The 22400-nt window shown below is 41.3% G+C and overlaps 1 protein-coding gene across 6 annotated transcripts in view; it reads right to left on the bottom strand.

Moving 5' to 3' along the window:
- LOC144592203 (uncharacterized) overlaps positions 1 to 22400 on the bottom strand; it is a 77203-nt gene that overhangs the window by 38104 nt on the left and 16699 nt on the right. Inside the window, exons 3-6 of one of the 6 annotated variants that reach the window (XM_078396712.1) lie at positions 16821 to 16946; positions 16436 to 16551; positions 13764 to 13967; positions 1771 to 1949 (exon numbers count right to left, since the gene is read on the bottom strand). In XM_078396712.1, the coding sequence (XP_078252838.1) occupies positions 1771 to 1949; positions 13764 to 13967; positions 16436 to 16486 (434 nt within the window). In that variant the 5' untranslated portion in view covers positions 16487 to 16551; positions 16821 to 16946. The remainder of the gene's footprint in view (positions 1 to 1770; positions 1950 to 13763; positions 13968 to 16435; positions 16552 to 16820; positions 16947 to 22400) is intronic. The other 5 variants (XM_078396713.1, XM_078396714.1, XM_078396710.1 and 2 more) reach the window with 5 other exon arrangements.

The following is a 22400-nucleotide window of genomic DNA, read 5'->3' as shown; positions in this document are numbered from 1 at the left end:
ATCGCAGACTGCAAGCAGTCATTGCATGCAAAGGATATGCAACAAAATAGAAGGGTCTCGACCCGAAATGTCACCCATTCCTTCTCTCCTGAGATGCTGCCTGACATGCTGAGTTACTCCAGCATTTTGTGAAATAAATGCCTTCGATTTGTACCAGCATCTGCAGTTATTTTCTTAAAATACTAAACACGACTACTTTCATTTACATGACATTGCTGTGTCCCAAACATTATGAACTATGTATAAACACAGCTGTAATTTCTACACGGTGAAACCAAAATGTATAAAAATGGCCTTTATTAAAATCTGACAATGTGCACTTTAACCACATGTGATTTTTTTCTATAACAAAATCTCAAATTGTGGAGTACAGAGGCAAATAAATAAATGATGGGTCTTTGTCCCAAACATTATGGAGGGCACTGTATATTATGCCGCGCAAGGCTGTTATACGGAGTACAGGATCGCCCATTTAAATTGGGGCTTGTAGGTCAAGTTCAACTCTAGTATAAAATCAAGAGAGTGCTGTGCTTAACAGTAATGACATCTTCAATGTAAAATGACACATCAACATTTAGTTTGCCCCTTTGGGTGGATTCAGTGCCCCAACATTGGAAAATTAATAGTAACCTTGTCCACTGTCTTGGCTAACATTGATGTGTAAAAGCAAGAAAATTCCAAAGCAGATTAACGTCTCTCAATTGTAGTCATGGGATTGTGCTGTCCACAAATAGCAATATTTTAATAATAATAATATATTCCTTTATTTGTCCCACACTGGGGAAATTTGCAGTTACAGCAGCAAAGTGGATAGCAAGAGACACTCATTATAAATAAAAATAAAGACAAGGATAGATTGTCATCAGTGTACTGTGTATTCCTTTACTGTTATTGTTGACTGGTCTGCTGGGAGCAGTGCTGGTTGTGCAGTCTCACAGCAGCAGGGAAGGAAGGACCTCCTATATCTCTCCTTCACACACTTGGGGTGAAGGAGTCTGTCACTGAAGGAGCTACTCAGTGCAGTGACAGTGTCCTGCATGGGGTGGGAGTCGTTGTCCAGCAGCGATGTTATCTTTGCCATCATCCTCCTCTCTCCCACCGCCTGAACTGTCACAGAGTCACAATTCAAGAAAACCTTCTATAAACAGTGGACGTCCATTTTTTTTTGTTGCAAATTAAACAGCAGTATTTAATCAACAGCTCATTAATCGACCAAAGGGGACGGACTTCGCGAATAGAAAAAAAAATTATGGATGACTCTTATTTTTTTTTGCTATTTCTCTATAAATGTTTACAAATTACTTCCCGCCATCAGAGGTCTAAAGGAGATGCTGCATCAAAAAGTCAGCCAGCGTCATCAAGAACCAACATTACCCTGGCCACACTCTCATTACACTCCTGCCATTGGGAAGGAGGCACAGCAGTCAGAAATCTGTGACCACCAGGTTCAAGAACAGCCCCCCTCCCCACCCCCCCCACCAATAACCATCTACCAGAACGCTACAAACACAAACAAAATGAACTATCTTGGTTGTACTTAAGACTTTGGGCTTTTTACAATAACTGGTTTTTATTTCATTGCATTTTTGGTTCATTATGTTATGAGTTTACAGGCCTGTTATACTGCTGCAGGTAGGAATTTTATACTTCTGAGTTTGGTACACGACAATTAAACACACGACTCCTGATATGTAATAGCAAATTCTGGGGTAAAATTCAACATGAAAGCCCTTCATGTAATGGCCAATTTCTAAACAAATAAAAACCTACTTTAATGGCCTGTCCCCAAACATGGCTCCATTGAAGGCTAAGGCTCGTAGCACTGAAGGCTGCTCGGCAAATTCCACAAAGGCAAATCGGGTCGGCTGTGTCTCATCTCCCGCCATACGTACAAACTTCACCTCACCCACTTGGCTGAAAAATTCTAGTAGCTGGTCTGCCGTTGTTGTCTTTGGAAAAAAAAATAAAAGAACAAAATTAATACCACAGTTGCAAGAGGACTTGGTCCCATCGTTACGTTCAGCAATCTTGCTGGAGCAGAATGGAGCATTGGACAGCCGTACCATGCTTTGGAAGTGACATGCAACTGATGCAACACTCAACTCCACCAATGAACCCTCCTGCCCAGCGCAATCGCCAGCTTTAAGGAGAACGATTCAGAACTGCATGTGGGAGAGAGAGAGAAAATGAGAGAGTGAGCCAGAGAGAAAACAGGACAGCGAGAGAGAGAGAGAGAGAAAACAAGAGAGTGAGTCAGAGAGAAAACGAGAGTGAGTCAGAGCGAAAACGAGAGCCAGAGAGAAAACGAGAGAGTGAGTCAGAGAGAAAACGAGAGAGTGAGTCAGAGAGAAAACGAGAGCCAGAGAGAAAACGAGAGAGTGAGCCAGAGAGAAAACGAGAGCCAGAGAGAAAACGAGAGAGTGAGTCAGAGAGAAAACGAGAGCCAGAGAGAAAACGAGAGAGTGAGCCAGAGAGAAAACGAGAGAGTGAGTCAGAGAGAAAACGAGAGCCAGAGAGAAAACGAGAGAGTGAGCCAGAGAGAAAACGAGAGAGTGAGTCAGAGAGAAAACGAGAGAGTGAGTCAGAGAGAAAACGAGAGAGCCAGAGAGAAAACGAGAGTGACAGAGAAAAGGAGAGAACGAGCCAGAGAGAAAAGGAGAGAACGAGCCAGAGAGAAAAGGAGAAAAGGAGAGAGAGAGAAAGAGAGAAAAAAAGAGAAAGAGAAAGAGAGAGAGAGAGAGAAAACGAGAGAGCAAGAGAGAAAACGAGAGAGAGAGAAAGAGAAAAGGAGAGAGCGAGAGAAAAGGAGAGAGCGAGAGAGAAAAGGAGAGAGCGAGAGAGAAAACGAGAGAGCGAGAGAAAACGAGAGAGCGAGAGAAAACGAGAGAACGAGAGAGAAAACGAGAGCAAGTGAGAAAACGAGAGCGAGAGAGAGAAAACGAGAGAGCGAGAGAAAACGAGAAAACAAGAGCAAGAGAGAGAGAACGAGAGAGCGAACGAGAGAGCAAGAGAGCAAACGAGAAAGCGAGAAAAGGAGAGAGTGAGAGAACGAGGGAAAGAAAAGGAGAGAGCGAGAGAGAGAAAAGGAGAGAGCGAAATCAAGAGAGCGAGAGAGACAGAAAACGAGAGAGAAAGAAAGAGGGAGAAAGAAAAGGAGAGAGAAAAGAGTAAAGATGGCCATAAATGACATTAATATGATTTTTCACAAGGCAGCTATCAAAGCTGACCTTATGAAACAGAAGAAAAAAATCATCAAAAAACATAACCATGAAAAATGGTTTGACTACGAGTGTAAAAGTGTCAGAAGAAATCTGAGGAAAATATCGAATCAAAAACACCGCCAACCAAACAATTCAGACTTACATATTAGATATAATGAAAACCTTAAAAGATATAAACACACTATTAGGAACAAAACACAAAACAAAACCCATAAAAGACTTGAAGAAATTGAAAACTCCATAAATCAAAACAGATTCTCGGATATGTGGAATAACCTGGGCACAACAAAACCACAAGCATTACCAACTCAAGATGGTGATACCTGGAGGGCATATTTCGAAGATCTATATAAAGACATTTCAATAAATAAAATAAACTTAAACTACTCTCATATCAAAGAAAAACTCCAAACATTAGAAACAACAATTCAAGACTATCAAAACCCTCTCGACTTCCCAATCACTCCAGAAGAATTGGCCACAAAAATAAAATCTCTCCACTCAAAGAAAGCTTATGGTCCAGACAGCATTAAAAATTAAATGCTTAAGTATAGCACTCCGGAGATGCAGGACACAGTGCTTAGGCTGTTCAACATCATATTATGTTCAGGTTATTTTCCCGATATTTGGTGTCAAGGGCTTATTTCACCAATTTATAAGAGTGGAAACAAATCAGATCCAAACAATTATCGTGGCATCTGTGTCAGTAGTTGCCTAGGGAGGTTATTCTGCAGTATTATAAATAACAGAATGCAGGATTTTCTTAGCAAATATAATATTCTCAGTAAAAACCAAATTGGCTTCCTCCCAAAACACTGTACCACTGACCATATCTATACTCTTCACACTCTCATTGAAAAACATATACATCAAGCAAAAAATGGGAAAATATTTGCCTGTTTTATTGACTAAGAAAGCATTTGACTCTATTTGGCACGAAAGGCTATATTACAAATTTCTCCATTGTGGTATAGGAGGACAGGTATATGACCTTATTAAATCAATGTATTTGAATAATAAATGTGGTGTCAAAATTGGGGACAAATGCACTGATCTCTTCACCCAGAGAAGAGGCGTCCGGTAAGGCTGCAATCTGAACCCAACACCGTTTAATGTGTATATAAACCATTTGGCAGTAAAGTTGGACCAGAGCACAGCGCTGGGCTTAGGTCTTCTGGACAGAGACGTAAAATCCCTGCTTTATGCGGATGACTTGGTTTTGTTGTCTCCCACAGAACAGGGACTGCAGCAACAGTTAGAGCTACTCGATGATTACTGCCAACATTGGGAGCTGGCAGCAAATCTAAAGAAAACCAACATCATAGAAAATAGGTGCAGGAGTAGGCCATTCGGCCCTTTGAGCCTGTACGCACCGCCATTCAATATGATCATGGCTGATCATCCAACTCAGTATCCTGTACCTTCCTTCTCTCCATACCCCCCGATCCCTTTAGCCACAAGGGCCACATCTAACTCCCTCTTAAATATAGCCAATGAACTGGCCTCAACTACCTTCTGTGGCAGAGAATTCCACAGATTCACCACTCTGTTTGAAAAAAAACTTTCTCATCTCGGTCCTAAAAGACTTCCCCCTTATCCTTAAACTGTGACCCCCTTGTTCTGGACTTCCCCAACATCGGGAACAATCTTCCTGCATCTAGCCTGTCCAACTCCTTAAGAATTTTGTAAGTTTCCATAAGACCCCCCCTCAATCTTCTAAATTCCAGCGAGTACAAGCCGAGTCTATCCAGTCTTTCTCCATATGAAAGTCCTGCCATCCCAGGAATCAATCTGGCGAACCTTCTCTGTACTCCCTCTATGGCAAGAATGTATTTCCTCAGATTAGGAGACCAAAACTGTACGCAATGATTTTTCAAAAAAGACCCAGATGTCAGGAAGACAAATACCAATTCACTCTCAATGGTATCATTATCGAACACACTATGAGCTACACGTACCTTGGTCTAACTGTTGCAGCATCAGGGAGCTTTAGCATGGCAGTGAATGCACTAAAAGAGAAAGCTCGAAGAGCTCTGTATGCAATAAAAAGAAGATTCCACAACATCCAAATTCCAATTGAAATCTGGCTTAAAATATTTGACAGTGTAATTCAGCCCATTGGGCTTTATGGTGGTGAAGTATGGGGTCCGCTCAGTCACCATAGCTATACTAAATGGGAAAAGCACACGACAGAGGCCCTACATGCGGAGTTTTGTCGGAACATCCTCCGCATCCAAAGGAAAACACCAACAAACGCATGTAGGGCGGAATTAGGTAGATACCCACTGATAATAAATATCCACAAACGAGCACTAAATTTTTGGAATCACCTTAAATCTAGTCCCCCAGACACCCTCCAGTTCAAAGCCCTCCAAACCCAACAGGGGAACTCAGAAAAGAGCTCCCTGTGTCAGTTGGTACTGAGACTAACTAACCCTACTCAGTTAAATCTTGACCAGTCTCAGATCAACACTGCTTTCCAATCTCACCAGTTAGAGTGAACCAAATTATTAAACAATGCAAAGAAATCTATTTGGAACATTGGGATAAAGTAACTAAAAGCCAAAGCAGACTAGAGTGCTACCGTGCCCTAAAAGGAGATTATAAATTGGCAGACTATTTCTCAACTGTTAGAGACATAAAGCAGAGACAGACCCTCACCAAGTACGGGTTAAGTGACCACCATTTGGCAGTTGAAAAAGGAAGACAGAAGAGATCTTGGCAACCAAGAGAAAATAGAATATGCGGTCACTGCTTGACAGATGAGGTTGAAACAGAGATGCACTTCCTCTTAAAATGTAAAAAATTCGATAAAATAAGAAAAATATATTTTGAAAAACTCAGTCTGGCGACCCCAGATTTTAAAGAACTAGACGATATATCAAGACTAAGAATAATCCTTGGCGAAGAAAATACGGCACATCTTGGCGTTCAATACGTAACAGCATGCCACAACCTGAGAGACAGTGAATGGCCAACATGTACACATACACTCATACATAAATTGACACTAAGAAAATTAATATCGACCTACTAAACGTGCTACCTTGCTGTACTGTTTACAACTGCAAGAACGAGTAGCAATCGATAAAAGGCTATAAATGTATTGCGTGAATATATCTATATATATATATATATATATATGTACAGGGGCATATCGACCCATGCATTGTATACTTGTTTTTATAATCATGCATTTTAAATATGTATGTTATGTTTTATACTTTGGCAATATAATGATGTATCTTATCATGCCAATAAAGTATTTTAAATTGAAATTGAATTGAGAAAACGAGAGAGAGAAAAGACGAGAGAAAACGAGAGAGAAGACAAGAGAGAGAGAGAGAATGAGAGAGAGAGGGGATGAGAGAGAGAGGGGATGAGAGAGAGAGGGGATGAGAGAGAGAGGGGATGAGAGAGAGAGGGGATGAGAGAGAGAGGGGATGAGAGAGAGAGGGGATGAGAGAGAGAGGGGATGAGAGAGAGAGGGGATGAGAGAGAGAGGGGATGAGAGAGAGAGGGGATGAGAGAGAGAGGGGATGAGAGAGAGAGGGGATGAGAGAGAGAGGGGATGAGAGAGAGGGGGGATGAGAGAGAGAGGGGATGAGAGAGAGAAGACGAGAGAGAGATGAGCGAGGAAGACGAGAGAGAGAGAGAAGACGAGAGAGAGAGAGAAGACGAGAGAGAGAGAGAGAGAGAAGACGAGATAGAGAGAGAGAAGACGAGATAGAGAGAGAGAAGACGAGATAGAGAGAGAGAAGACGAGATAGAGAGAGAGAAGACGAGATAGAGAGAAGACGAGATAGAGAGAAGACGAGATAGAGAGAAGCCGAGATAGAGAGAAGCCGAGATAGAGAGAAGACGAGAAATAGAAAGACGAGAAATAGAAAGACGAGAAATAGAAAGACGAGAGATAGAAAGAGAGAGAGAGAAGACGAGAGAGAGAGAAGACAAGATAGAGAGAAGACGAGAGAGAGATGAGCGAGATAGAGAAGAGAGAGAGAGAAAACAAGAGAGAGAGAGAAGACGAGATAGAGAGAGAAGACGAGATAGAGAGAAGACGAGATAGAGAGAAGACGAGATAGAGAGAAGACGAGATAGAGAGGACAAGATAGAAAGACGAGAGATAGAAAGACGAGAGAGACGAGAGAAAAAGGAGAGGGAAAAGGAGAGAGAGAAAAGGAGAGAGAGAGAGAAAAGGAGAGAGAGAGAGAAAAGGAGAGAGAGAGAGAGAAAAGGAGAGAGAGAGAGAAAATGAGTGAGGAAAGGAGAGAGAGAGAGAAAATAAAAAGGAGAGAGAAAAAAGGAGGGAGAGAGAAAAGGAGGGAGAGAAAGAGAGAGAGAGAAAAGGAGAGAGAGAAAAGAAGAGAGAGAAAAGGAGAGAGAGAAAAGGAGAGAGAGAAAAGGAGAGAGAGAAAAGGAGAGAGAGAAAAGGAGAGAGAGAAAAGGAGAGAGAGAGAAAAGGAGAGAGAGAGAAAAAGGAGAGAGAGAAAAGGAGAGAGAAAATGAGAGGGAGAAAAGGAGAGGATTTAAACTAACGTGGCAGGGGGATGGGAGCATGAGCAGAGAGACAGAGGGGTGTAAAATGAGGGTAGAAGCAACAGGTAGCAAGGTGAAAAGTAAAAGTGGCAGGCAGACAAATCCAGGGCAAAAATCAAAAAGGGCCACTTTTCAACATAATTGTATAAGGGGTCAGAGTGTTGTAAAAACAAGCCTGACGGCTTTGTGTCTCAATGCAAGGAGCATTCGGAATAAGGTGGATGAGTTGAATGTGCAGATAGTTATTAATGATTATATTGTTGGGATTACGGAGACATGGCTCCAGGGTAACCAAGGCTGGGAGCTGAACATCCAGGGATATTCAATATTCAGGAGGGATAGACAGAAAGGAAAAGGAGGTGGGGTAGCGTTGCTGGCTAGAGAGGAGATTAACGCAATAGAAAGGAAGAACATTAGCTTGGAGGATGTGGAATCGATATGGGTAGAGCTGCGAAACACTAAGGGGCAGAAAACGCTAGTGGGAGTTGTGTACAGGCCACCTAACAGTAGTAGTAGAGTTGGGGATGGCATCAAACAGGAAATTAGAAATGCGTGCAACAAAGGTAAAACAGTTATAATGGGTGACTTCAATCTACATATAGATTGGGTGAATCAAATTGGCAGAGGTGCTGAGGAAGAGGATTTCTTGGAATGTATGCGGGATAGTTTTCTAAACCAACATGTAGAGGAACCAACGAGAGAGCAGGCTATTCTAGACTGGGTATTGAGTAATGAGGAAGGGTTAGTTAGCAGTCTTGATGTGCGTGGCCCCTTGGGCAAGTGACCATAATAAGGTTGAGTTCTTCATTAGGATGGAGAGTGACATAGTTAATTCAGAAACAACGGTTCTGAACTTAAAGAAAGGTAACTTTGAGGGTATGAGACGTGAATTGGCCAAGATAGACTGGCAATTGATTCTTAAAGGGTTGACGGTGGATATGCAATGGAAGGCATTTAAAGACCGCGTGGATGAACTACAACAATTGTTCATCCCAGTTTGGCAAAAGAATAAACCAGGGAAGGTAGTGCATCCATGGCTAACAAGGGAAATCAAGGATAGTATCAAAACAAAAGATGAAGCATACAAATTAGCAAGAAAAAGCAGCCTACCAGAGGACTGGGAGAAATTCAGAGTCCAGCAGAGGAGGACAAAGGGCTTAATTAGGAAAGGGAAAATAGATTATGAAAGGAAACTAGCAGGGAACATAAAAACTGACTGTAAAAGCTTTTATAGATATGTGAAGAGAAAAAGATTAGTTACAACAAATGTAGGTCCCTTGCAGTCAGAAACAGGTGAATTGATCATGGGGAACAAGGAGATGGCAGACCGATTGAATAACTACTTTGGTTCTGTCTTCACTAAGGAAGACATAAATAATCTGCCAGAAATAGCAGGGGACCGGGGGTCAAATGAGATGGAGGAACTGAATGAAATCCAGGTTAGTCGGGAAGTGGTGTTAGGTAAATTGAATGGATTAAAGGCCGCTAAATCCCCAGGGCCAGATAGGCTGCATCCCAGAGTGCTTAAGGAGGTAGCCCCAGAAATAGTGGATGCATTAGTGATAATTTTTCAAAACTCTTTAGATTGGAGGGTAGCTAATGTAACCCCACTTTTCAAAAAGGGAGGGAGAGAGAAAACGGGGAATTACAGACCAGTTAGTCTAACATCAGTAGTGGGGAAAATGCTGGAGTCAGTTATTAAAGATGGGATAGCAGCACATTTGGAAATCATTGGAGAAAGTCAGCATGGATTTATGAAAGGTAAATCATGTCTGACGAATCTTATAGAATTTTTCGAGGATGTAACTAGTAGAGTGGATAAGGGAGAACCAGTGGATGTGTTATATCTGGACTTCCAGAAGGCTTTCGACAAGGTCCCACATAAGAGATTAGTATGCAAACCTAAAGCACACGGTATTGTGGGTTCAGTAGTGATGTGGATAGAGAACTGGCTGGCAGACAGGAAGCAAAGAGTAGGAATAAACGGGTCCTTTTCAGAATGGCAGGCAGTGACTAGTGGGGTATCGCAAGGCTCAGTGCTGGGACCCCAGCTATTTACAATATATATTAATGATTTGGACGAGGGAATTGAATGCAACATCTCCAAGTTTGCGGATGACACGAAGCTGGGGGGGGCTGTGTTAGCTGTGAGGAGGATGCTAGGAGGCTGCAAGGTGACTTGGATAGCTTAGGTGAGTGGGCAAATGCATGGCAGATGCAATATAATGTGGATAAATGAGAGGTTATCCACTTTGGTGGCAAGAACAGGAAAGCAGACTTATCTGAATGGTGGCCGATTAGGAAAAGGGGAGATGCAACGAGACCTGGGTGTTGTGGTACACCAGTCATTGAAAGTAGTCATTGAAGAAGGGTCTCGACCCGAAACATCACCCATTCCTTCTCTCCCGAGATGCTGCCTGACCTGCTGAGTTACTCCAGCACTTTGTGAATAAATACCTTCGATTGAAAGTAAGCATGCAGGTGCATGCAGCAAGCAGTGAAGAAAGCGAATGGTATGTTGGCATTCATAGCGAGGGGATTTGAGTATAGGAGCAGGGAGGTTCTGCTGCAGTTGTACAGGGCATTGGTGAGACCACACCTGGAGTATTGCGTACAGTTTTGGTCTCCTAATCTGAGGAAAGACATTCTTGCCATAAAGGGAGTACAGAGAAGGTTCACCAGATTGATTCCTGGGATGGCAGGTCTTTCATATGAAGAAAGACTGGATAGACTAGGCTTATACTCGCTGGAATTTAGAAGACTGAGGGGGGATCTTATAGAAACGTACAAAATTCTTAAGGGGTTGGGCAGGCTAGATGCAGGAGGCCTTGATTGAATGATACAGCATTGAAATACCGTGCCCTCCATAATGTTTGGGACAAAGACCCATCATTTACTTATTTGCCTCTGTACTCCACAATTTGAGATTTGTAATAGGAAAAAAAATCACACGTGTTTATAGTGCACATTGTCAGATTTTAATAAAGGTCATTTTTATACATTTTGGTTTCACCATGTAGTAACTACAGCTGTGTTTATACACGCAGCAGTAGAGTTGCTGCCTTACAGTGAATGCAGCGCCAGAGACCCTGGTTCGATCCTGACTACGGGCGCCGTCTGTACGGAGTTTGTACGTTCTCCCCGTGACCTGCGTGGGTTTTCTCCGAGATCTTCGGTTTCCTCCCACACTCCAAAGACGTACAGGTATGTAGGTTAATTGACTGGGTAATATGTAAAAATTGTCCCTAGTGTGTAGGATAGTGTTAATGTGCGGGGTGTGCGGGGATCGCTGGGCGGCGCGGACTTGGTGGGCCGAAGGGCCTGTTTAAAAAAAAGTCCCCCCATTTCAGGGCACCATAATGTTTGGGACACATGGCCTCACAGGTGTTCAATGATAGTCAAAGAAGCCATTATGAGACTGAGAAACAAGAATAAAACTGTTAAGAGACATCAGCCAAACATTAGGCTTACCAAAATCAACTGTTTGGAACATCATTAAGAAGAAAGAGAGCACTGGTGAGCTTACTAATTGCCAAGGGACTGGCAGGCCTAGGAGACCTCCACAGCAGAGGACAGAAGAATTCTCTCTATAATAAAGAAAAATCCCCAAACACCTGTCCGACAGATCAGAAACACTCTTCAGGAGTCAACTGTGGATTTGTCCATGACCACTGTCTGCAGAAGACTTCATGAACAGAAATACAGAGGCTACACTGCAAGATGCAAACCACTGGTTAGCCATAAAAATAGGATGGGCAAGTTACAGTTTGCCAAGAGGTACTTAAATGAGCAACCACAGTTCTGGAAAAAGGTCTTGTGGACAGATGAGATGAAGATCCACTTGATGGATTCTCTGCATCAGAAGGCAGTGGAGGCCAATTCTCTGAATGCATTCAAGAGAGAGCTAGATAGAGCTCTTAAGGATAGCAGAGTCAGGGGGTATGGGGAGAAGGCAGGAACGGGGTACTGATTGAGAATGATCAGCCATGATCACATTGAATGCCAGTGCTGGCTCGAAGGGCCGAATGGCCTCCTCCTGCACCTATTGTCTATTGTCCTTGCTCTTGTTGCCAAAGTGGATAACCTCACATTTATCTACATTATACTGCATCTGACCACTCACTCAACCTGTCCAAGTCACCCTGCAACCTCCTAGCATCCTCTTCAGTTTACACTGCCACCCAGCTTTGTGTCATATGCAAACTTGCTAGTGTTGCTTCTAATTCCTTCATCCAAATCATTAATATATATGGTAAACAGTTGCGGCCCCAACACCGAGCCTTGCGGCACTCCACTCGCCACTGCCTGCCATTCTGAAAAGGACCCGTTTACTCCTATTCTTTGCTTCCTGTCTGCCAACCAATTTTCTATCCATATCAACACCCTACCCCCAATACCATGTGCTCTAATTTTAGTCACCAATCTCCCGTGTGGGACCTGATCAAAGACTTTCTGAAAGTCTAGATACACTACATCCACTGGCTACCCTTCATCCATTTTACTTGTCACATCCTCAAAAAATTCCAGAAGATTAGCCAAGCATGATTTCCCTTTCATAAATCCATGCTGACTTGGACCAATCCTTTTACTGCTATCCAAATGCACCGTTATTACTTCTTTAATAATTGACTCCAGCATCTTTCCCACCACCGAAGTCAGACTAACTGGTCTGTAATTCCCTGTTTTCTCTCTCGCTCCTTTCTTGGAAAGTGGGATAACATTAGCTACCCTCCAGTCCACAGAAACTGATCCTGAATCTAAAGGACATTAGAAAATGATCACCAATGCGTCCACGATTTCTAGAGCCACCTCCCTGAGGACCCTGGGATGTAGACCATCAGGCCCTGGGGATTTATCAGCCTTCAGTCTCATCAGTCTACCCAATACCCAATCAGCATGTTTTGTAGGAAAATAACTGCAGATGCTGGTACAAATCGAAGGTATCACAAAATGCTGGAGTAACTCAGCAGGTCAGGCAGCATCTAGGAGAGAGGGAGTGGGTGACGTTTCGGGTCGAGACCCTTCTTCAGACTGATGATCAGTCTGAAGAAGGGGCTCGACCCGAAACATCACCCATTCCTTCTCTCCTAGATGCTGCCTGACCCGCTGAGTTACTCCAGCATTTTGTGATAACAGCATATGTTTCGTAGCAGATACCAATTCCTGATGGGTATAACTATTGCATAAAAGGACTGCAATGAAATAAAGATCCCAGAGTTCCATCTTCCCTGACGGATTTATCTCCTGGCCTTGCCAAACACCACGTCAACAATGATCTATAAAAGTACAACACGATTTCTCAACTTTGCAATTTTATCGTTGAGAAAGCAATCCCAAATCCTTTTCTTGATAGCTTAATTATTGTTGGTAGTTTTGTTTTGAAAGTCATTTCTGTAGCCCAGCCACGTTTCCATTTATTTTACTTTTCCATGGTTTACGAGGTTTCTGAGGAGTCTATTACTTCTCAAGCGTCAACCTGAGCCACCATCTTCTTTTGTGGCTTTGTGTTGAATTCCCCACACAACTCATTATTTTAAATTGTCTGTCCTCACCGGAACGTGGAGTTACCTCCCATGCACATGCAGTTGAGACCTAACTGCACATTTATGTCACCAAAAAAAAAAAAAGTGACCACAGGCCATCATTCCACAATTCAATGATACCAGAACTTCAATCATTTTGCAGCCATCAAAACAATTAAATACATTTAAACTAGAGGCTGGCCTGGAATGCAGTGGCAAGACAAAATAACATATTAAATACACAGCTGACGGTTTCAGCAGCAGAGAAACAGACGTTGGGGAAGGGTAGGGCAATCTTATCGAGATGAAAATTGGAACAATTTCCTTATAAAGCTTGGTGTCCATTTTCACACAATGTTCAAAACCCGAGTACATGCAGTGTGTTTTGAAAGAAAAATAATAATCTCGGGTGATTTAAATTTTATTTATTTAATAACATGAAATAAAAGGACCCAAATAACAAACAGTAACAATAAATTACCTGTGAATTCAAGTTTCCAACATAAATGGTTCTTCTAATTTCTTCAATCTTGGAAGGGTCGACGTTGCCCATTGTGGGTTGAGAGCTTATTCCTAACGCTGTTAGGGATGGATCGAGTCCAGCTTGTAGTGCTCCCAGTATAGTAATAGGGACAGAACCAACAATAGTCCCCACTGCACTTGCGGTTACATCAATACCAGTAATCTGTCAAATAAAACATGTCGCTCAAGAATTATTGAGCACGCTTTAAAACAAAACTGTTACTAAGCCATCCCTTTCCAAAACAAAACATTATCTTTCAAATCATGCTGCACATGCTAACATTTGGAACATTATGTGAAAATGGACACCAAGCTTAAAAGAAATTGTTCCAATTTCCATCTCTATAAAATTGCCCAACCCCATCCCTGTGTCAGTTCGACTGCTGCTGAAATCCTTGGTCATGTGTTTAAAAGTTGATTTGACCATACCAATGCACTCCAGGCCAGTCCTTCATTCCATCATTTTCAGGTTTTCCAAAACTCTTCTGTACCCACTCACTCATCAGTCTTATGTTTGCTGACCGACAATCGTTTACGACTGAAGTGTTACAGCGTGAAATGTATTCCTAGCTAGGCCTGTCATTCTACCTTTGGTAATTTTGGGATTGTCCAAACCTCGGCTGCTTTTAGTGTATTGGGCACAATGTGTGTTCACCCATTGATCATAGGAAGAGAATGAGAATGGGTCGAAAAGTGAGAAGATGAAGTGCACTCTGAAGACCGTGACAACTTTAGTCTGCAATCTATCACAAGCATTCCCTCTGTTGTCCCAACCACCCTCCCGCAGCACAAATCCCACTTGTCTTTTCACTTTCCCATTTCTGATGACGTATCCTTGCTTGGACCATTATCTCCACTTCTTCCCCCACTGCGCTGATTGACGTGAAGCATTCCCCGTTTCAAATATTAAACATCTGCCATTAAGAATCCCTTAAAGTCCTCAGTAAGGCCTTGTGGTGAATTGCTGACTGTCTTTATTTTCATTGTGATTATTGTCTGGTTAGGTTATTAAAGGTGGGAGCAGTTTATATATATATAAACATGTACTATAGCAGAAACGTGCCTTATTTCCATTATATTTAAAGTACCTTTAGGTGCCTAATAGTGACCTTGCTGTTGATGTGCCTTGTTATGTTATGTTATTTTATGTTATGTTAAATGTTTTTGTATGTTATTTTAGAAAAAGGGGTAGGCCATTTAGAACTGAGATGAGGAAAAGCTTTTTCAGTCAGAGTTGTGAATCTGTGGAATTCTCTGCCTCAGAAGGCAGTGGAGGCCAATTCTCTGAATGCATTCAAGAGAGAGCTGGATAGAGCTCTTAAGGATAGCAGAGTCAGGGGGTATGGGGAGAAGGCAGAAACTGGGTACTGATTGAGAATGATCAGCCATGATCACATTGAATGGCAGTGCTGGCTCGAAGGGCCGAATGGCCTCCTCCTGCACCTATTGTCTATTGTCTATAAAAAAGAATCCCTTAAAGTCTATCTTTTTGGAAGGAGATAGAAGGAAGACATTCTTTTAGGAAGATGAGGAGGAACCCTTAGTCAGAGGGCGGTGAATCTGTGGAATTCTTTGCCACGGGTGGCTAGTGGAGGCCAAGTAAGTGGATATATTTGTGGCAGAGATAGATTCTTGATTAGTACGGGTGTCAGAGGTTAGAAACATAGAAAATAGGTGCAGGAGTAGGCCATTCGGCCCTTCGAGCCTGCACCGCCATTCAATATGATCATGGCTGATCATCCAACTCCGTATCCCGTACCTGCCTTCTCTCCTTACCCCCTGATCCCTTTAGCCACAAGGGCCACATCTAACTCCCTCTTAAATATAGCCAATGAACTGGCCTCAACTACCTTCTGTGGCAGAGAATTCCACAGATTCACCACTCTGTGTGAAAAAAAACTTTCTCATCTCGGTCCTAAAAGACTTCTCCCTTATCCTTAAACTGTGACCCCTTGTTCTGGAGAGCAAGGTTATAGGGAGAAGGCAGGAGAATGGGGTTAGGAGAGATAGCTCAGCCATGATTGAATGACGTTGACTTCATGGGCCAAATGGCCTAATTCTGCTCCTATCACGCATTAACCTTTTAACTGAGCTTTTGATCATTTGCCCCAGTAAATGTTTAGGTGGCTCAGCATTAATTATTGTTTGATACTGCTTCTAAGAAGCACCTTGTATTGGTTTTCTTTGCTAAAAGGACCATATAAACACAAACCTTTTTGCAAGGTGAATGACAATAAACATACCAAAGGAAATGGCTTAACAAAGTACTCAACGAGGAAAGTAGAGATACATTGGCAACATCAGAATGTGGGGCAAACAGAAGGGATGACGCACATGGTGGAGAATATTACATGCATCGCCCCTTCCTACAGCCCAGATTTTGTACTCTCACGGAACCATTGGCTTCCAGGCCGCTTGTCTCCAGAATTCACTATCTGCAATAACCCCTTCACATTACCCCATGCCCGTACCCTTTAGAAAAACGCGCAACATTCCACGTCACGAACAAAACAACCAGCTTCTACATTAACATCAAACGTTGCGGCTGTCATTTGCTACGCTTCCATTGAACTGCAATACAAGTAGAATAAAATGTTCGCCAGAAATTTTAGGCTTCAAAATATCACTCACAGAAGCAAGAGGGTTTGAGGTAGGAACTGGGAGCAACCCTGCACCGGGCATCAGTCCTGTAACAGAAGTGGCAGGAGCCAAAAGGGGCAAGGCTTTGGTTTCATCTGGGATTTTACCTGTGAAAGAAACAAGACAATTACTTAGGATATTGGAACTAACAAAAAAAGAGATTTATTTTTTTTGCTCCCCATCTCAATATCACTAGATTGACTAGTCTGAGAACTCACTTCTAGATCCTTCCAAATACATAAACATAAAGATGTCTTTTAACCTACTCTGTAATAAAATTAAAAGTGCAAAACTGTATGCAACCATATATTACAGGAAAAATTGTTTTAATAATTAAAAATGTAGACAATAATTTAACACTTTGAGCTATGGTCACCTGTACTTGAAACTTATTGGTCATGTACCATACGATATCAAGCATGGACGTTTTCCCCAGGCGATCACTCTCAGTGTTCGAAAGTTGTGTTACACACGACAACCGCTCATGTTGGCTGCATCACTACTAGCACACAGAACATCAGATACAGAAAAGAAGAACATTTTTTAAAATTCTTTTTTTAGTCCCCAATAAAATGACACACAGCCAAAATCCGAGAACTGATTAAAAAAAATATATAAAAACCAGTTAAACACTCAAAGCAAGAAACCATAATTGTTTACTCATGAGGTTACAAATGTTTCATGTAACTCATTTCTCCTTGAATATCAGCGTTATCACTTGCACTTCTAAAATCTGATTACCCGATTGGGATGTCAAAACAGTACAAACGTGCATCTGCACAAAATCATTTCACAGTTAACTGGATGTCAGTTACTGTGATGATAAAAATGGGGTGGACTAAATGCATTTTCAGCTGCATGTAGGTGACTGAAAAGCGGCTTTTTAAAAATGTTTTCCTAACTTCTCCCTCCACGTAAAAACAAAATGGGTGGCATCTCTTCCCTCCTGACCCTGTGGTCTATGCGACTGATATCAGCTAATCTTTCCAGGGCACGGCACTGACATGGATGTGCTAAAATAGATCCGTATCCTTGTAAAGTGACTGCAGAACGGCGAAAATGGTGCAGGGCATAATCTGAACCGAGTCTCTGTTGATTGAGAGCAGTTTCCAAATCTGGAACTCTTGTCTCTAGGCAAAAATCAGGTTATTACATTCCTGCCGATTATGAGAAATAATTGGCTTTATTTGCCTTAGAGAAAAAATTAAACGTGACAAATATGAGCTAAATTTAAAAAACGTACAAACATATGGTGATTATTTATTTTAAACTAATTAATTATATTGAGCAGAAATGCTGCTTAACAGACATTGCCCTTGACCTGTCAAAGGATGCTGCATTGAATTGAATTGAGATTAAAAATGGATGGTAACAGCAGTACTGGCCTTATCAATTCTTCAATTCTAAAACCTCTGTGTGGAGAGGGGAAAAAAGGCAGCCAGGGCTTTCACTTACTCAGCTGTGTACAGCTCAGAATGACACTGAATTGTCATTATTAACTATGGGATAGAGAATCAAATGAGGGTCAAGATAGCAAGGGAGAAAGGGGAAATGAGAAAATGTAAAAGAATCAAGTAAGCGGAAGAATGTCATAAGTATCAGCATGAGAAAGAGAACAAAGCAGGGGAGAGAGGGAGTGAAAAGGTTAATGCGCTTAGAAAAAGAGGAGCAATAAGTGAGAGATGTCAACAGAAGCAGAAAAGGATTACATAGGGAGATAGCACCAAAAGACAGCAAAATTGTAAACATATCTGTTGTAAACCAATTCATTATTTTGTTATGTCTAAACCAAGGGAGCCTCCACTGGCTACATTCCTTGCAGAGAGAACTACTGCAGTAAAATTATCAGGTTAGTTGCATGTTTATTAAAGCTAAAGGGGCTTTGTAAGTGCTGAATTTCATTTTGTTTCCAAGCTTGAAATTCTCAACTGGTCTGTAATAATTTATTTCAAAAAGTCAAGAAAAATGTTAACTAATGGGGTTATCCCAACAAGCATAGGAAGCCGTAGAATGGCTGGATTGCAGAGGTCATGCAAAATTTAAAAGGAGGATTTCATAAATCTATTTCCCATCTGAATGCTGCTGGGTCCCAACGGCCCCAGAGCGAAAGCAAGCTACAGGGTGTCACAGCCGATGGCTGGTCACGAGACGAAGATGAGCAAGGCTGGGGGGGGGGGGGAGGGTTGGTGGTCGTGGGAGAACAGAACCTCACGCAATTGCGAGTGAACACGTAGTTGTGAGAATGCCGAAGACTGAAAATATCCTTGCTCCCTGGCTCACAAAGAATAAAGGGGGGGGGGGGAGGGAAGGAAGGAAACAAATCGCTAAATCAGTGCACACTTCCACCTTCTTTTCATTGCCAGGACACGCAATGCATGGGAACACCACACAACAACAAATTTTAAATTAAGACTCAGCTGCACTATAAGAACCCAGTCAAAATATTTTCCAAATACTTTCCAAAGTGGGGTTCAATCGCCACAAGTCTCACCAGCACAAAATCATTTAAATTGGATAGACAAGTGGCAGATTTGAAGCGCGTTATGCACATTTGTTAGCTTATCCCCTTGGCCCTCTCATCTATTGGAGATCTTTTTGATCCTGCTTCTCACTGTAACAAAACACAATGTTGCTCAATGGAACTGAATCAAGGAGACACCAAAAAGCTTCCCAACAAGCCTTTCTTTTTGACAATATTTATTTTTAGGAGACATTTGCTGGTTTTCCACTACAATCCAAATTTATTTGGCCTTTCCTATAAAATTCTCTGTCTATGGTTGGAAGTCAATGGACAAATGATAAACATAGGCTGCATCGCGTCTAGATGAAAGAGAATACATCACTACTCTTTTCCATCTATTCTAATGCAAGTACATCAACCCATAACCAAAAGGGAGGCCATTTAAAGCTGAGGCGAGAAAACGCTTTTTCACCCAGAGTTGTGAATTTGTGGAATTCTCTGCTACAGAGGGCAGTGGAGGCCAATTCACTAGATGAATTTAAAAGAGAGTTAGATAGAGCTTGAGGGGCTAATGGAATCAAGGGATATGGGGAAAAGGCAGGCACAGGTTATTGATTGTGGATGATCAGTCATGATCCCAATGAATGGCGGTGCTGGCTCGAAGGGCCAAATGCCCCCCCCCTGCACCTATTTTCTATGTTTCTGTCAACATGGATTATTGGAAAATCTTTGAGCAGCAACAGATGTATAAGTGTGAGTAGACAATACATCCAAGTTGCTTCAGTTATAGTATAAAACCAGACAAATTATCTTGGTGGTTATCACTGAAATTTAAATTATTTTAGAGTTTAGTTTAATATTTACAGTCATTACTCAAAGCATAGTTTATAATACCAGATCAATCCTATGCAACTGTTTTCTCAAAGCAAAGGATCTCTACTAAGGAGTACAATGAGGCAATTTCTTTGAAATCTGGTAGTGCCTTGGAGACTTGGAAAGAGTAGGGTCCAACCTTCACACTAAGTCACAAGTCCATGAATTGAGTTTAAAACCACATGGATGAATTCCGAGCATGGATAATATTCAAATCTGCTGTATTATTCTCCCACGGCAGAAGTAAAGAGAATTGATGTTTCCAGCAAAACGTTAAATTTCTTTCTCTTTTCCACAGATGCTGCCTGACCCAATGAGCATTTTCATTAGCTTGTTTTCATCACCCAAATTTGGTTGTCAGAGCACATGTATAAATAATAGTTTTGCGTATGCACCATAGAGTTTTGGGCACCCAAGAAAACACTACCCCAGCATAAATCACTCTGTGTACTTTGCAACAAAAAAAAAGAGCAAATTTTAGGCTGTAATTTAAAAAAAATCAAGGTTTCGTCAATTAAGACAAATTCTTCCACACATTGTTTCATAATCGAGAAACATCAATTCTTCCTTCATTAAAGGATATCACCAAGCAGCCAGATTCTATATATGAAAAAAACACCTTAAACCACACGCAGAAAGTATTTTTGGAAATAAAGATTTCATACTGCATTTAGTCAGTCTAGACACATGCTCTGCTTTACATCACATGATATTATTGATAATGGAAATAATGGAAAGAAAACTATTAAAACAATGACAGATTTTGGAGTGAACAGGGAGCACAGTCAGTGTTTCTGTGAAGGCATGATACACCCGCAAGAAATCACGTTCATATTTTGTACAAAATCACGTACATATTTTGCTAAAAAAGTCACTTAATAAAGCTCTGAAGCTGAATTATAATAGTTTGGAAAAGTGCAAATGGAATAGTTGCTTTTTTTTGCTAGAGCATTCAAATGTTGCTCATCAAAGTTAGTTACATTATTTTTTAAAACTTATACACAAATAAGTAGATAGCTATCATTTACACAATACAGATGCTCCCCGACTTACGATGCTTCGACTTACGATATTTCGACTTAGCGATGGCGCAAAACGGCAGCGACCCGTAGCGAGCCGCAGCTCGCTTCCGGCCACGTGATCACGCGCATTCAATGCATTTTTCGACTTACGATATTTTCGGTTCACGATGGGTTTCTCGGAACGCAAACCCATCGTAAGTAGAGGAGCACCTGTACAGGGAAAGGGATCTCTCTGCAGCATTCACAGTCAATGTTGTGGAATCAACAAGTGAAGTGTCTCAAATCAATAGGAAATCTCAATGCCTTACGTTAAGTTCACAAATAATTTTGTGGCAAACAAACACTTGTAGCTTAAAGCATGTTATGGCAAAATGCAAAAAGGTTAAATAACACAGATATACAGTTATCTTGGAATTTTAATTAATTCTACCACATCTAAAAAAAACGTCTCCCAATATAAACATACGTACACACACCCACACACTGCATATCAGGAACTGATTTCATTAAACAGTATTTTGGTTAGAGAACATTAACAAACAGCACAGAAACAGAAAAGGATTAAAATGCCTAAAGAGAAGACGCAAACAAGGGACAAATAAAAAAGACAGGGCATCCATCTTGGAAGAGGTCGGCGGGCAGTCTCCAGTCATTATTCCCCCCGTGAAGGTTTTGCTTGGTTGGCAGCATTAGTGGCAGGGCAAACAATGCCTACAGTAGGCAAGTGTACAGGTCTGCCTTCGCCAGTCTAGTCATCTACTAATGCACACACATCACAGAGAAAACATACAAAACCAAATTAATATTGGTACTGGGATTCCATCTACCATTCAATATGGCTTATAACGAAAAACCTTAAATTAATTAGAACGTATTTCAAATTACTGGCAAACAGTATATACCTACAGGAGAAGGACCAGCCACTGGTTTGGCTTATATGAAAGAAATGTGGCTATTTATTGCTCAAAAACCCTTAAAACAGAAACACCTTTTAGAATTGCAACGTAGTGCCACAGAAATGGGGTAGAGCAATTATAAAAGGCTTAGATTACTTAAACTGTACAGACTACATTTTTGTGTACTTGTCCAAAACACAAAATATCAATTTATTCCTAAAATATGGCAAAGTCTATTATCATTGAAATGGCACAGAAAGTCATAAACCATAAATTTTAATTCTCAAATTTTACCAAAATGTGAATTTCAAAATATACAAAGAATGGAACCTCTGAAAAAGTTCATTTAATGTTAACTCTAAATATGCATTTTAAAGTAACCCTTTACCTGCCTTACCAATTTTGCAATCTATACAATAATCTCAGCAGGACAGCCTCTATATTAGTAACAGTTATCTGTCCAAGAAATTATATGAAAGATATAATGATATAGACTGTTCTCAAAACCACACCTTCAAAACATGTACTATGCATAAGGTCCAATATTATAATTCCTTCCATAAGCTATCAACTCAAACTCTGTGCAGTATGCAATTACATCTAGATTTTACTGGAAGATGCAACTGATGCAGGACTTAGGACTTAGATTCCTCAGCAAACTCGAAACCTGCAAAAGCCAGCTAACATTATTAACCCCTGCAGCC

Source organism: Rhinoraja longicauda, chromosome 3 (genome assembly GCF_053455715.1).
Source record: "Rhinoraja longicauda isolate Sanriku21f chromosome 3, sRhiLon1.1, whole genome shotgun sequence".
Taxonomy (NCBI): Eukaryota; Metazoa; Chordata; class Chondrichthyes; order Rajiformes; family Arhynchobatidae; genus Rhinoraja; species Rhinoraja longicauda.
The sequence above is the reverse complement of the archived record's forward strand: the minus strand, read 5'-3'. Positions and strand labels throughout refer to the sequence as shown.